This window comes from Aplidium turbinatum, chromosome 4 (genome assembly GCF_918807975.1).
Source record: "Aplidium turbinatum chromosome 4, kaAplTurb1.1, whole genome shotgun sequence".
In the NCBI taxonomy this organism is placed as follows: domain Eukaryota; kingdom Metazoa; phylum Chordata; class Ascidiacea; order Aplousobranchia; family Polyclinidae; genus Aplidium; species Aplidium turbinatum.
The window spans coordinates 22,301,581-22,316,930 of record NC_137475.1 but is presented as its reverse complement, the minus strand read 5'-3'; the positions used below and the strand labels follow the sequence as shown (position 1 = coordinate 22,316,930).

The 15,350-nt window shown below is 36.8% G+C and overlaps 1 protein-coding gene across 1 annotated transcript in view; it reads left to right on the top strand.

The window, feature by feature from the left end:
• The window catches only part of LOC145768983 (alpha-1,3-mannosyl-glycoprotein 2-beta-N-acetylglucosaminyltransferase-like), a 28,906-nt gene extending 15,144 nt beyond the window's left edge, over positions 1 to 13,762 (top strand). The window contains exons 4-5 of the mRNA XM_082580583.1: positions 7,503 to 7,736; positions 13,187 to 13,762. Of these exons, the coding sequence (XP_082436709.1) occupies positions 7,503 to 7,736; positions 13,187 to 13,702 (750 nt within the window). The 3' untranslated portion in view covers positions 13,703 to 13,762. The remainder of the gene's footprint in view (positions 1 to 7,502; positions 7,737 to 13,186) is intronic.
• Positions 13,763 to 15,350: the final 1,588 nt, after the last annotated feature.

The following is a 15,350-nucleotide window of genomic DNA, read 5'->3' as shown; positions in this document are numbered from 1 at the left end:
TTTTGGTATGGTTAGTAATACTAAAAAGATGGAAAACATGATTGACTGATCGTAACCAAAAAAATAAGCTCTGGATTCATATACTGATTTCAAACAAACCAAATAAACAATTCAACTTTTTTAAATATATACCTTGAATCATTCATTACGAATGTTAGTAGAATTAGATGCAAAAAAGAGTTTTATAACACAAGAATTGTTGATGTGAAACTGTAAGCTTTCCAAAACACTACATACATTATTTGAAACAAAAATTTACAATTCACAACAAAAGAAGCATGTGGTAACATGGTATAGCCTATCTTTCCTATTTTGCTGTATGGATGTGAAACCTGGACGTTTAGCAAAGAAACTCAGAACTATTTAACTTCTTCTTCAATTGCCTTGCTTGAACCAGGCATCGACGACCTCAAATAAATAATTAGACCAAATATTCCTGTTATATGTTGCATAGATGATGAGTTTGTCTTTGTCTGCCATGTGCACACTTTATAAAATTTTACCAGTTAAAGAGAGATACTTCAGTTTTTGCTTTCTTATTACATGGTCGAGAAATTTATATTTTCTAGTTTTCATGTTTTTTTTAACAGAGATCTGGTTTGGTTCACTTGGTGCAAAACTTCTTTGTCTCATTTGCAAGCTATGAAATAGGCTACGTTGCATTCTATGGAAGCACCACATTTCAAAAGCATTAATTTTTCCAGCCATTTTTGTTGTGATATTCAGTTTCATCATCATCATCATAATCCATCGTCGGTTTGTTCCCCACTAGTGGGGGTGGCCGATTGTTTCCGCGCAACAATTGTTTTAATCCCTTTTCTCCATTTCACCCTGTCCCTTGCATCTTCCTCCTTCAGTCCGACTTTTTAAAATTCATCCATCACTTGTTGTTTCCACGTTCTTCTTGGACGATCGCATTTCCTCTTCCCATCCACCTTTAGATCTAATGCCTTTCTAAGAAAACTTCCTTCCTCCCTCCTTATCACATGTCCATACCATCTTACTCCATTTGCCCTTGCCAGTTGGTCTATGGTCTCTCTCATCTCTAGCATATCCAACAATTCTTCAGTCCTTTTTTCCCTTCTCGTTTTCACCCCACACATTGCTCTCACCATTGACCTTTCCGTTCTTCTCAGGATTGCCAGTTCACTCTCTCTCAATACCCATGTCTCGCTACCATATAGCATTGCAGGCCGCACACAGCTCCGATATACTTTTCCTTTCATCCTTAGTTTTTTTTTTTTAGTTTCAGAGTTGTAATGAAAAACACCATAAATATAGCAGTTTAAAACTCTACAGGGTGCGGACAAAGTCTTTGTGCTGCTTTAAAGTGTAATATTTCTGTAAATAGTGAATAAAATCGCCAAATATTTTAATGGTTTATTGCCAAGACAGTAACTAACAATCGTACAAAGTTTTATTCAATATGTCCCCCTCTGGCCTGAATAACACGCTCAAGTCTACTTCTGAAACTCCCTACCGCTTTGCATGGGGTTTCTTGGGGTATTTTGCCCCATGCTTTTTGAGAGAGCACTTCAACGCCTCAACTGAGTCATGGAATGAAGCACATGCATCTGCCTCCAAAATAGACCAAACACAAAAGTCCATTGGATTTAGGTCTGGTGATGAGGGCGGCCGAACTTCCTTGCCCCAGAAATGAGGAAAATGATGCACCATCTTGTTGGAATGTGAATGGCTTCCTTTTGAAGTATGTCTTAGTCTCTGCAAGGGCAGGAGTCAAACTTGTCTCAATGTACAAATTGGTGTTAACTTTAGCGTCTTGTGGAACAAAAATGAGGGGAGACCTCCAGGTTTTGGAGACAGCGGCCTACACCATGACAGAAGACGGTTTCTGGAGCATGAAAACTTTTTTCATGGAGTCAAGAATGTCTGCAGAAGACTTAGCAAGGATACGATCATTTTGTCGGTTACGACATTGAACAATTTTTCATCTGAGAAAATGATCTCTCCTGTGTCCGTACCTGACTTCATTTTGTTCAATGAATTTTAGCTTGATCGAGTCTCTTTTTTTTGAAGGTCTGTGAGGTGTTGGCAAGTTTGCGGTTTTGATGGGGGACAACTTCAGATCGGTTTTAACGATCTTTGTGATTGTCTTTTCATCCACATCCATTTCGCGAGCCATTTTCCTCATGGATCTCTTGGGATTGCGGCGGATTCTGGCTAGAACCGCATTAATGACCTTTGAGGTACGAGAAGTTCGTGGTCTCCCACATCGAGGGCAATCTTCGGCACTGTTCAGTTCTTTAAGCTTGCAAACAATGTGATAAACTGTTGATTTCAGTGCTTCAAGAAGCTTTATTATCTCTGAATTGGTCTTGCCTGCTCGATGAAGCTCAATGATAGCTGCACGTTTATCACTCATACTTGAAAATAAAGCTAAATTATGATAAACTGATGAGTGATGACACATTCTGAAAGATAAGGTTTGATACTATATCATAAATATGCACTATCAAACACTTACTAAATCTATGTAAGGATATTGTAAATTAAAATTTAATTTTAGTCCAAGGACTTTGTCAGCACCTTGTAGACCTTGTCTTAAAGAAGATATTTTTATTGCAAAGAATGGGTTTCATTTGTTGGAAGCTTGCTTTTGCTTGGGCTGTTTTTATGTTGATCTCTGTATCGTCTCTTGCATCCTAATTCACCATAGTACAGAGGTATTTGCATTTTGGACCTGTTTAAGAATTGTTCCATTACGTGATAAATTACAAATAAGAGCTTCGGCTTCTTTTACTTTGTTATGACTATTGTTCTGTGTTCTTTTTATTTAGTTCCATGCCAAAGATCTTGCTTGTCGTACGTACACAATATCAAAGATGTTCTGAAGTTTTACGTCCCAGTCAGCTATCAAAACGGTGTCGTCAGCAACTCAGCATATCGTATGTGGTTAATGTTGTTTCCTCCAATACTAATACCTCTTTCATCTTCAATATGTCTTAAAATTATTTCACTGTATAATGAGAAAAGGTCGGGTGATAGCACACAACCTTGTCTTACTCCTTTCTGAATGGGTGTGTAGTCACTGCAGTTAACATTAATCCTGATAGCAGCTGATTGTTCGTAATATAAATTTTGACTAATTCTTAGATCTTTGTCGTCTATTCCAATTTGGTCGAGCATGCATATTGCATAACATTTCATTGTGTCGAACTTTATCAAAAGCTTTTTTATAGTTGATGAAGCACAAGTATATAATCATACAGATATTTTTGTATTTCGGTTGATCTCTGGGCGAGGTTTTTCAGAATGAAGACCACATTCCTTGTTCCTTTATCAAACATAAACCTATATTGGTATTCGTTTATTTCTGAGTGTAATTTGTTTCTAACTCTGTTCATGATGACTCTCAGCAGTAGTTTAATAATATGCGACATTAGACTAATTGTGCGATGTTCTTCGCATTCTCTTGTGCCTGGTTTCTTTGGAATTGTAATGAAAATAGATTTTCTCATATCAGTTGGAATTTTACTGGTGTCATACATTTTGTTGAAGAGTGCGTGGAGTACATCGATGCCAATGTCATCTAGTGCTTTTATCATTTCAGTTCTCATGTTGTCTGGGCGTAGTGCATTGTTTTTGTTTTGCTTAAAGCAAATGTGATTTAATTTTTTAAAGCACTTGGGCTTGAAAGTGGCTCAGAGAATGCAAATGGTTTTGCTGTTCTTTCTGAGTCCCCATATAACTCTTCAATATATTCTTTCCATCTGTTAAGAATCTCGTCTTCCAAAAGTATTTCACCTGATTTAGATTTTGAACACCCAGATTTGTGTACTGATTGGAATTTTCTTGTTATTGCTTAACTTTAATCTTTTGTTGTGCTTCACTTCATGTGAAATTGTAGATTTTTTCAATAGTAGCGTATTCATTGTTAAGAAAGTTTTCGTTTAATTTGTTGCAAGCCTTCTTTATTTTGTTGTTTAAGCGTTTATATTCTAAGTCATTCTTGTTCTCATATTTTCTTCTTATTTTCATTATATATATATCATTAGGGCCCGCAAAAGTCAAAATTGTTTAAGGACTTCGTTTATCCACATATCAAAGAATCAAGTTGTATTCAGCACCTAGGGGACTGTTTTTTAAGAAGTTTATAGGTCAAAATAAAGTCAACATTTTCAATAAAGTCAAAATTTGTCAAATTATGGCTTTTGACAAACTTTTTGTGTTTCTTGAGAGTAATTTTTGTCAAAATCCTCGTAGAAGCATGGTAAATCAGGAACTGTGACACAATTAAAGCATATTAACCCATAAAAGCAGGAAATATGTCACAATGCCCACTTGGATCAACAGTTAACTTTTATCGCAAATTGTCCATTGTCTTTTCTTCATTGTTATATACATATTTAAATAATTTTTATAAAACACTCTCTCTTCACAAGCGCAGTTTTTTCGAAGATCAACAGTTTGGAATTTTAGGGATAGCCTACTGACATTCTGTAATACAAAAATGCCTAAGCAAGCTAAATCGTCTTCAGCAAAAGTTAGACAGATTTGTCGAAGTTTTCCTATTGCCAAAAACATGATACACTTTTTATAATCTATAAAACATTTCAACAAAATATTACGTTTGGGTCTGAAATCGATAAAATATTATGTTTGGGTAACTAGTATCAATTCAAGAAAGAACTGTGCCCTCTACAAATAAGGAATTTCGTTAGGTCAAAATAAAGTCGAAATTTGATCAAAATTAAGTCAAAAAATTTTTTTTTTAAGTCAAAATAAAAATGGCCTTATATATCATATATAATATCTAGAATTTCGGGTTTCATTTAATTCTTATGCTTTAAAGCTTCAACCATGGACTAAATTTCAGCTGCTTTGATTAAACATGTTTAATCATGTTGAAGTCTTCCTGTGTTGATGTTGTGTTTTTGTTGATTTTTAAACTAATCATTTCATTTTCGAATTTTTGTTGATATTCATCTTTTAGGTTTACATCGTTGCAGAAGTTTCAATAAATTTTTTGTTTCTTTTTAAGATTCTCAACTTTTTGTAGTCAGAGTCTAAACTTGGCAACCAGTAGGTTGTGATCGCTGTCGCAGTCGACTGTAGGAACTGTGGAAGCATCTGTGATAATATTTCGGAATTTTTAAATTTCAGAATATGCCGTAGTCAGTTTGATTTCTTATATGGTTATCAGGACTCTTTCAAGCCCAACATTTTTCAGGTTTTTTCATAAACCAGGTGTTGGCAATGTACAAGTTTTGTTAATGAAACTATTCAATCAATGTTGTGTCTTTTGAATCCTAAACCGTTGTTTTTCCATGAGCAATATTTCCGACCTTAACATTGAAGTCACCCATTATAATTGTGTTTCATAATGTTTACAATTTTGTAGAGCTCTTTCAATGTCGCCGTAAAATGTGGTAATTTCTTCATCACAAGCAGTACTTGTTGGCGCATATACTTGTATTAGACTAATGTCCTATTGTAAGTTCTTTAGTTTTACGAGAAGAAGATGGTCTGAAATCGCCAAGAACCCAGACAAATTAGCACAAACTTTGGTGTGTAGTATTATTCCAACTCCATTAGAGTGTTTTTGATTTCCTGGGTAAATTACATTGTATCATATGTAACCATTCTTCTTTATTTGCCCACTATCGTTCCAATGTATATCAGCCAAACCAAGAATGCTAATCTTCAATCTTTCCATTTCTTGTATGATATACCGTATAATCAAGTTTTCTTTTTTATAGTAAAGTGTTCTAACTTCTAACGTTCCATGTTCGGATTTTTAATGTTTTGTTTTCCATTTTTTTCTTAGTTTTATTTTCTTTTGTTGCTGTGTTGTTTGTGGGGCAGTAGCATTGTGACGATCTGGTCCAGCTGCCCACAAACTGGAGTCCCACCGAGCGAGGAATCTCCCAAAGGGATTGTTCCCTTTACGCTGTTCTTGTTATACTTTGTCTTTGTAATGTTCATGAGGTATGTCGAGCCATGATTTGACTAGCACAGGCCATTGCTAGTGCCAGAGCTCTGATGGCCTGTTAGGGATTTGCCCCAGCGTTTCCCGATCCTTACTACGAGGAAGTGGAGTTGGTCTTACAAGGATCTTTTTATTATTACTATATTCTATTTAACTGGTCCTTGAAAATGTTGAACAGAACTTCAACTTTAAAACTTCAACAGAAAAAATGCTTAACATTATTTAAGCATATGGTATCCCACAAAAGACGGTTTGTGCAATTAAAGCCGTGTACCAAAATACCAAAACAAATGTTGTTACCGTACCAAAAATAACCAAACAAACTTTTGTAATCCATACTAGTGCACAACAAGGGGATACTCTTGCACCATATCTGTTTATTGAATTGTGATTGATTATACCTTGAGGATAGCTATTACGCAAAATCTAGATTTGTATTTCACACTGAAGCAAAAAGCATCGCCAAGATATCCTGCAACATTTATCACTGATTCTGTCTTTGCACATGACCTTGCTTTGTTATCTGTCACCATTAGTCCATTACTGACGCCAGAAAGCTTTTGAACTTAGTAGTATCTGCTGCATCAGACATTGGATTTCAAATAAATGAAACCAAAACAGAATTTATATCCTACATTCCTACAATCAAACATGGCACCATCCACAATTTAAAAGGATCCCACATCAAAAGAAGCCATGATTTTAAATACTTAGATTCTTGGATTGATTCCGCATGGAATGATGTAAAGTCTCAAAAAACTTAAAAATACTATTTTTTCGAACAACAGTTGAAAGCGTCTTGACCTACAGTACTGAAAGTTAGACTCTAACAAAATGTATGAAGAATTGCCCCAATGGCTGCTACACCAGACTTCTAAGAAAGGCACTTAACATTAGCTGGAAGTAGCTTTTCACAAATAAAAACCTTTACTTTGACATGTCACCTTTTGCTGAAGCTTTCAGAAAACGAAGGCTACAGCTGGCAGGTCACTGCTTTAGAAGCCAAGAAAATTAGTGATATTCTTCTTTGGAAACCAAACTATGGCATTAGGAAAGGGGTCAATAGGCAAAAACTTTTCTTCATTAAGTAGAACAAGAAACCGGAAAATAGAAACATGAACTATCAAATTTGCTGATGGGCAGAGATGTTTGGAGAAACTATGTTGATGGTATCTGGGCACGCCTGATCAGATGATAATTTAAACGCTGCTGAAATGTGGTTCATTTGAAAAATACAACAAATATCATACCTCAGCCACAAAACCAATGAAGACGTACTAACTCAACCAATCAAACCAGAACTCTCTTGAACATCATCAAGTGACTGACAAGATTTTTTGACCATGTCATGAAGAAGGAAATGTAATTTACACTGCGTTTTGTGGAAAGATCAAATGAAAACAAGCTCGTGGAAAACTGCATCTCACTTACCTCAATAACTTCAAGATTCACCCTCATGTTATGACCACAACAATTTTTAATACCGATATAAATGTAGGTTTTTTTGACTACTTCTGTTTTTACAAACTAACCATAATTTCATGAACAACAGACGTTTAAACGTTTTCCAACATCCGAGACGTTGATTATAGTGGAAGATGACTTGGAAGTTGCTCCAGACTTCTTCTCCTACTTCCATGCTGCTCACTCCCTCTTGCTTGAGGATGACTCGCTTTACTGCGTTTCCGCCTGGAACGACAATGGAAAGGAAGGACTGATAGATGAAACAGCCACCTCCCTTCTCTACAGGTCGGATTTCTTTCCTGGTTTAGGATGGATGCTTAAAGTGAGTTTGTTTTACCATTGGAACGTTGTAATTAATGTAATATGTTAGTTTATATTGGAATTTCATTCATTTTTTTCATGAAATACGAAAACATGTTGTTTGCAAATCTTTGTATATAGTCATCCATTCCCCTAAACACGAATTTTTGGTGAAATAACCCGAAACACGAATTTCAAATAAAACAGGCTAATGTTTGTTTAAACTCAAAAACTAAAATGGCACAGGTAAGAAGATTGCTATCCCTCTTTCTGAACTAAAATATAGACCAAAACCGCTTTTCAGATTTCAGCAATCAGCAAATATTTCACCTAGGCCCAAAACCCTGTCCTTAATAAAATTCAAAACTTTCTGACCGTCTGCACTAACTTTACTGTTAAATCTCTTCTGGTGAACCTAGAATTGAAACCATTGAAACATCAATAAAATCGGAAAATAATACTCTAGCGCCATGTAGCAAATAAAAGTTCAAAACAGCAACCGCTAGATGGCAATAGTAAATTTCGCGTTTCAAGCAATTTTGCCATTGCGCAAGAGCGGTCAATCCGGTCATGCTTTTATTATATCCGTTTTGATCTGGTCATGGAAAAGGTAAGGAAGTGTAATGAAGAGTAGCCTTTGCCTAGGATGCAGATATAATTCAGATATATGCATTAGAGAATGTAGAAACTTATTTAAACATGTATTATTATACAGGCTAGTGTGGGCGTGTTCAGAGCCGGAGGCAAATTTACAAATGTCAATCGATTAATGGTTTATTTGTCAGTAACAGGAACATAGTACATGTTTGAAATATGCAAAATGTCCCGGATCATTTAAATCCGGACATCTCCATTTTCCCAGCATGTGACGTAATATCTGTTGCATCCATGCTGCCTCTTAAAGGCAACAAATGGCAATGCACTAACTATGATGCCATAGTACATCTCGCGCGCACTCGTCACGCAGAGCGAGTCAAAATATTTGAAGACTTTGTTAAATCATTTTAATTCCTCCGTGTTGTTTTCGTGTTTCTTATGCTGTGTTGTTCATTTTAATTTCTTTAATAAATTTCTTTTTTTCACTGTTGCGTTGTGTAATGGTGTCCGCCTTGATAGCTCAGTTGGTTAGCGAATGACTTCTGGAACGAAGAAGCTTCAAAATCAAGCGGCGCTGGTTCGACTCTTGGTGTGTGCGCTTGAGCAACGCACGTTAAGGACTTTTACGTAGGGGTCACCAGAAACATGTGGCGGACGCTGATGACGCGGACGCTGCCATCAGTTGGATGGCGACATTCCTGGGCGAAGTCGGCAAGGAATGATCGGACACGAGGTTGACTTTGCTGCTGTATAGTCCACTGACTCAAATTCAACCAAGTAGTGCTTGCTCACAAGTATATTTGTTTATGATTTTAATCTTCGATCCAGTAACACAAAAAGTAAGAAAAGAAAACACCCGAATGGTTAACGTTCCACCACCAAAAACTGGATATAAAGTGGAGTATATTGATATGTATTGTCGCTTCTACATTATTAACAGTCTTGAGTCAGAAATCATAGTTGCTGCACCAAAATCATAGCATACAGAGACTCTGAACATAATACTAAACTGATTCAAACGTTATACTAGCGGCAGCAGAAGTAGAAACAGTAGTGACAATAAAACTGATACATTGATATCTGACATCTGGTATACTGACATACTGATTTAAAATCATGATTTAAGCTTCTTTAAGAAAGGTTCTAGTTTGGAATAGCGAGTTTTACATACGATCATACAACGCAACACGACTGCAAATCTGCATAATGATGAACCATGGTTGGAATTCGGCATAGCGCCTTACAAAAGGTTGATTACTGAATTGAATTCCCGAGACGTGCAAAGCAGTTCGCGGTATGTGCTCAAAGGCCCGAACTTTCTGGAACAATTCTAATGACGTGGAACGTGACATCAGAGCTCTCTGGTGCTACAGACTGCTCTTCATTCAGCGGCATCTAATGGATGGAATTACTCCCTGGCAACAAGACTTCAACGATCGGAAACTTCATTCTGTCAATCTCTGTGACCGGGCCTACGTCAGTGATTCAAAGCCTCTACAATAGGCTAGCGCAAAACTTTAAAAAAAAAAATTCTTTTAAATTTTTCGTCAGCTTATAATACTGTTCCTTTTGGTAAAAGTATCTCCTATACCAAATTTCACAAAAAAATATTAACGTTTGATCCCGGTTCACCTGGTTTAATTTTTTCAAAATATCGAATTTTCGCTTATTCCTGAAACTGCTCACTCGTTATCTTCTAATGCACTCTAGCATCTTAGTGGACACAATAAGAGGCAGCAACACAAACTTGTGGCAAGCAAAGTGGTTTAATTAGCAGCTCCATGAACACTGACACGTGTATTACTCTCAAAATGTTGAAGTCTACCACATTTCAGACATGATTTTCTTTGTGCACCGTTCACTGTAGTAAATATCTACTGCTTTCAGTTTTTTGAATCATTTGACGATGTTTATCGATTTTCACATGCCAACAAAAATTTTTTTTATATAAAGGCAGGACAGTTAGCCAAGATTCCAGCTACCACTTTTGATAACTAAATCTTTAACTACTACAGTAGGTGGTAGAAAGGGTTTTGAGAAAAAAGCTTGACCTTGCTTCAACACATTACTGAAGGTATTGAGGTTACTCTTAGTCATGTCCGTTTTCCTATTGTTTCAAGCAAATCACCACTTGAAGCAAGAGCGGGCAAACAAAAAACAGAAATAGCAACGACTGCCTTGCACACTCCATGTAAACATGATGTTCCAACTTCCTTCGAACATGCTCACCGTACAGAAGTATCAATTTTCATGGTTATTCCACGGCTCTCGTTATGCCATGGCACTCTGAACTTCTTAGCCTTGAGCCCAGAAACGGGTTTGAGTGCAATGTTTGCATACTTTAGAAGGAACCCAGGACTTATCTTGATCACCCAGCTTCATGTCAAAGTAATAATAATAATAATGCTTGTTTTTATATGGCGCTGTGTCTATCGCAGAATGCGTTGCTCCTCTGTGTTGCCTCATGCAGTAGAATATATCTGGGTTGTTTGTACAGCATCCTACTTGTCAAAGGCGTATTTTATTAGCCTATATGCAATTTATTTAGCCTACAGACCAGAAAAAAACTTCTTGCAGTGGAGACTTGGCCTTAGCAAAGGCTTAGAATAAAATTTCATGTGTACAGTATCCATTTCAGCCTACCTTTTCAATATAAAGCTGCATTCATAAACACATGACTTTCGGGATATTTTTCTTGTGATGTAGGCCTACTGATTCACAACTGTTTTCATTGAATATTTATGTCTCCCTTACGTTAAACATAGTTCATTTCAACCTTAGCTTGCGTTTTGAACTTTCGTCCAATATGAACCAATTGAACTAGACAAGTGCAATTATAACATCATAATGGTAAACAGGGCTGAAAATAAGTAATTTGCTAATTGAAAGCTTTTGCCACAGACATATACAACCAAGCAACCACACGGCATTTAACATAATCCATTAAAATTGAACATAAACTATAAGCTACATACGTTTTCGGCCATACATACGTTAACCCTTATCAAGTAACAAAAAACGTTTGATAAGGGCTAACGTGTGTATGGCCGAAAACGTTTATGTTAAATGCCGTGTGGTTGCTTGGTTGTATATGTCTGTGGTTGAAGAAAGTGACCTCTTTACCAAAATTGTAATATGAAAGCTTTTGAGTAACGATTTCAAAAATGTTTTCATTGTCGAATATCTCGAAAACTAGAGCCAATTCGAAAAAACTGAGTGCATTTTCGGAATCAGGGGCCCTGAAATACTCTAAAATGACTCTTATCTTTTGTGCCAAACATTTTTGTTAGTCTATATGTTATAGATTCACTGACTGCAAAAAGGCTGTAAAATCAACTAAAATGACACTAAAAGCATGCACTATTAGTGACTCTCAGACTTGGAGTAAGATGTTCCACGTGTAAGTTAACAGAGGAAGTGACGTCAAAATCACGTGGTCAAATTTTGAGAAATCCCCTCTTCAGATACTGCTAAACCACTTCGAAATTTACTAATTTTTCAGAAAAATTTAGACTTTCTTCTTGGGTGAACGAGGGTCAAAGGTCAAAACCCAACAAAAATTTTTGGTTTGCAAAGATCAGTGAGCAAAATGGAACATTATTCCAAACTGACAAAATTTTTAAAGAACATCAAGGAAAATGAGCCACCCTACTCTACAAGTATGCGAAACTGGGGTCTGCTACTATTCGGTGAGTCCGATTCGGTGAGTTCCTAACCTTTAACCCCTAACCCTAAAACGGCAATGATAATTAGGCTACGGTACCCGATAATTAAAAAAAAAATTGAAAAAAATCACCAAATAGGGATCGGACTCACCGAAACGGGCCATTCCGCGAAACTGCCAGGTTTAAGCTCTGCAAGAAGCTTTCCCAGTCCGAGGATAAAGATTCAATCAATCAATTGATGAGTAATGTCATCACTGCTATTGTGTTCTCAAGTCTTTAAAATGTTTGGATTGATATTTTTTCACTAAATAAATAAGCACTAGGAAAATTGCAGATCCGCGGTAATTTATACTTATTTTCCTACAGACCAACATCGTTTTCGGGATCCATTACGCCAAGGTTTGTTTTTTTATTTCGGATAAAGCTATGTGAAAATAATCAGTAGGTATGCAGGAGCTAATCATGTCAAATGGAAGCAAATTTATTCCAAAATAAACGTGCAATTGAAAGATTTGTTGTATCACGAATTTCCCCAATTGCGCATTTACGCAGTAAGGATTTTTCTTCTTCCACGAAAATCCTGCTCCCAATTCACGATCTTCTTCCTTGTTTCCAAAGTTGATTGAGTTTTCGCCTGAAATAAATTGTTTTGTAAGGTAGACGCAAGTAGTTAGAAGTGGATTACCACCAAAAAAAATTATGAATTAAAGAGTGGGTGATGAAAAATATTTCGTATTTCAGAAAAAAAATTCGTGCTTTAGGGAATGACCATACTGTTATTTATCAAAATCAATTCTCTAATAAATTATGCTTAGAAAGTAGATTGTTGCTAGCAAATGCTAGCTATCAACAAATACCAATTACTTATCTTTATTTAATTGTACAATTTAATGTCTCTTGTTCCTGTGTTGCGAGGGTTGAACTCCAACAAATATCTACTTTTTCTGATGGCATTTAAGCTATTCATGCCACCTGGTCCTGGTGGTCGATCAAAAACAAAGTCTTTCAGTCGCAGATCTTTTTGAATGTTTTTGAGCCAAATGTTCTTAAAACATTCTCGAGGGTTTTTCCCATGGATGTCATAGGACTGGATTTTACATGAACTGAAACTTATGAATTATTTGAACTGAAATCGCATGAACTTGATTTCAGTTTGTTTATGTATTATATTACAATTAAAATTTATGTAATATCTGGACATTCTTGACAGAAATCGACCTGGCTAGAGATGGATCCAAAGTGGCCGCCTTCGTTCTGGGACGACTGGATCCGCTTGCCTTCCCAGCGGAAGAACAGAGCTTGCGTCAGACCAGAGGTCCCGAGAACGAAGACATTTGGAAAAGTGGGCGTTAGTAACGGCCAGTTCTTCGACCAGCACTTAAAGTTCATCAAATTAAATGCACAGATGGTGGACTGGAGCAAAGTGGATTTGTCTTATTTGAAAAAGACAAGCTACGACGACAGTTTTCTTGATGCGGTTTATAGTCTTCCAACAGCTACAGCTTCTTCTGTGCGATCGAGCACAAGGCTCGAGCATCGTGAAGTGAGGATAGAATACGACACAGATAATACATACAAGAGTAATGCTAAGCAGTTGGCAATAATGGACGACTTTAAATCTGGTGTTCCCCGAATGGCGTACCTAGGAATAGTCAGTTTCATGTTTAACAATTATAGAGTTCACTTGGCACCAAGCAGGCCTTGGAAAGGCTACAATGAAAGCTAGATTGTTGTTTTCTGTACACTACTTTTCAGAGTATTTTAATTTATCGGTTTCTATGCGAGTGCGGAATAATAAGAAAGTCCGCCAAATCTTGCAAAATTGACCCTAAGAACTATGTAAAAGATTTTAAAATGCAGTAGAATCTGCCTAATTCAACATTTTTTCCCTGGTCTCGTAGAATGCTTATGCTTTTGTACATACCCATGCTGTATAACTTGATGCCATGTTTGAAACGATTTGCTAAGTTCAGGGTATTATTAAAGCCTTCCCTACAAGAGGGCTATCCATTGTAATGTTTCGCGCAATTCTTGACGTCTCACTTTTTCGGACGAACTCTCATAGACAAGCAGATAAATTTATTCAATCTCAAACATATACTCAGACAACATAAACTGGCAACGTAAACGCCCACATAGCTGCGGCACTAAAAACGATTGACTTGCTATTTAAACTCGAGTTGGAGAATGCTGCATCGTTGTCAGGAAAGCGTATTTAACAGCGGCCAATCAAGAGGTCATAGAAAATGCGTAAGGCAAAATGCGAAACACAAGGTACAAACTTAAAAGGCAATTTCTCAAATAAATTAAAAGTTTAAAGCACGTTTCCAATATTACATCTCCCTTTGTCTGAAGAAAAGAAAACTATTTAACGATACACAAACAGATTAAACTTATGAAGAGTGTTACACTGCCAAATACACATGAAATAACGGTATTACATCTACTACACAATTTACTTTCCAAAAGCTTAGGTGAACAGCAAGTGTTAACTTATAGCACGTGCCTACGTTGTTAGTATTTCATTTAATTCAAACAAAGCACTTCTGCAGTTGATTCTGCTTTTACAGTGGAATTTAACTAAAAATGAATTTGTCTTTGAAGCGATGATTTCACCAAGATAACCGGATTGCATTGTTTTCTGCAATCAAAACAATCCATTATAACATATTGCAAAACAAAATCGCAAGTTAAAAGCTTTAACAAACAACACAAAAGTAAATCAACTTTCATTTAACTTTTCATCTGCAGCAACATTAACTTCTTCCATCAGCAACAACTTTTTCATCAGCAGCAACTTTTTCATCAGCGGCAGCATTTTCTTCAGCTGCAAGTTGCTGCATTTCTCTACATTTGACTGCGGGTGTAATGGGCTAGACCAGCGTTTCTCAAAGTGGGCAAAATCGTCCCCCTGGGGGCGATTTTGAGCGCTAGGGGGGCGAAAAAATCAAAGGTGGCGATTGGGGGGCGAAAACACTCGAAAAGGGCGAATTTATCAAACCACCAATAACAGTCCAACGCGCTAACAACAGTCCAACGCGCAAACCATTTACTGCAAATAGATGATTCTACCTTGACCGACAATGTATTGCTGGTGCTTAGATATGTACGTTTTGTTCGTAATATGAGAACAAGAAGAAATGATTTTTGCGCTCAGTCTTCCTACAGATATTCGGGCATCAAGCATCTTTAATGCAGTGAAAAACTTCTACAAAGAGAAGGGGATTCCACTGAAGAATATTCTACAATGCGCAACTGATGGTGCTCCGGCAATGGTTGGAAAGCATCGAGGGTTCATTGCACTGATGAAAAGAGCAATTCCTGGACTTATTGCAATACACTGTGTAATTTACCGTCAGCATTTGGTTGCCCGT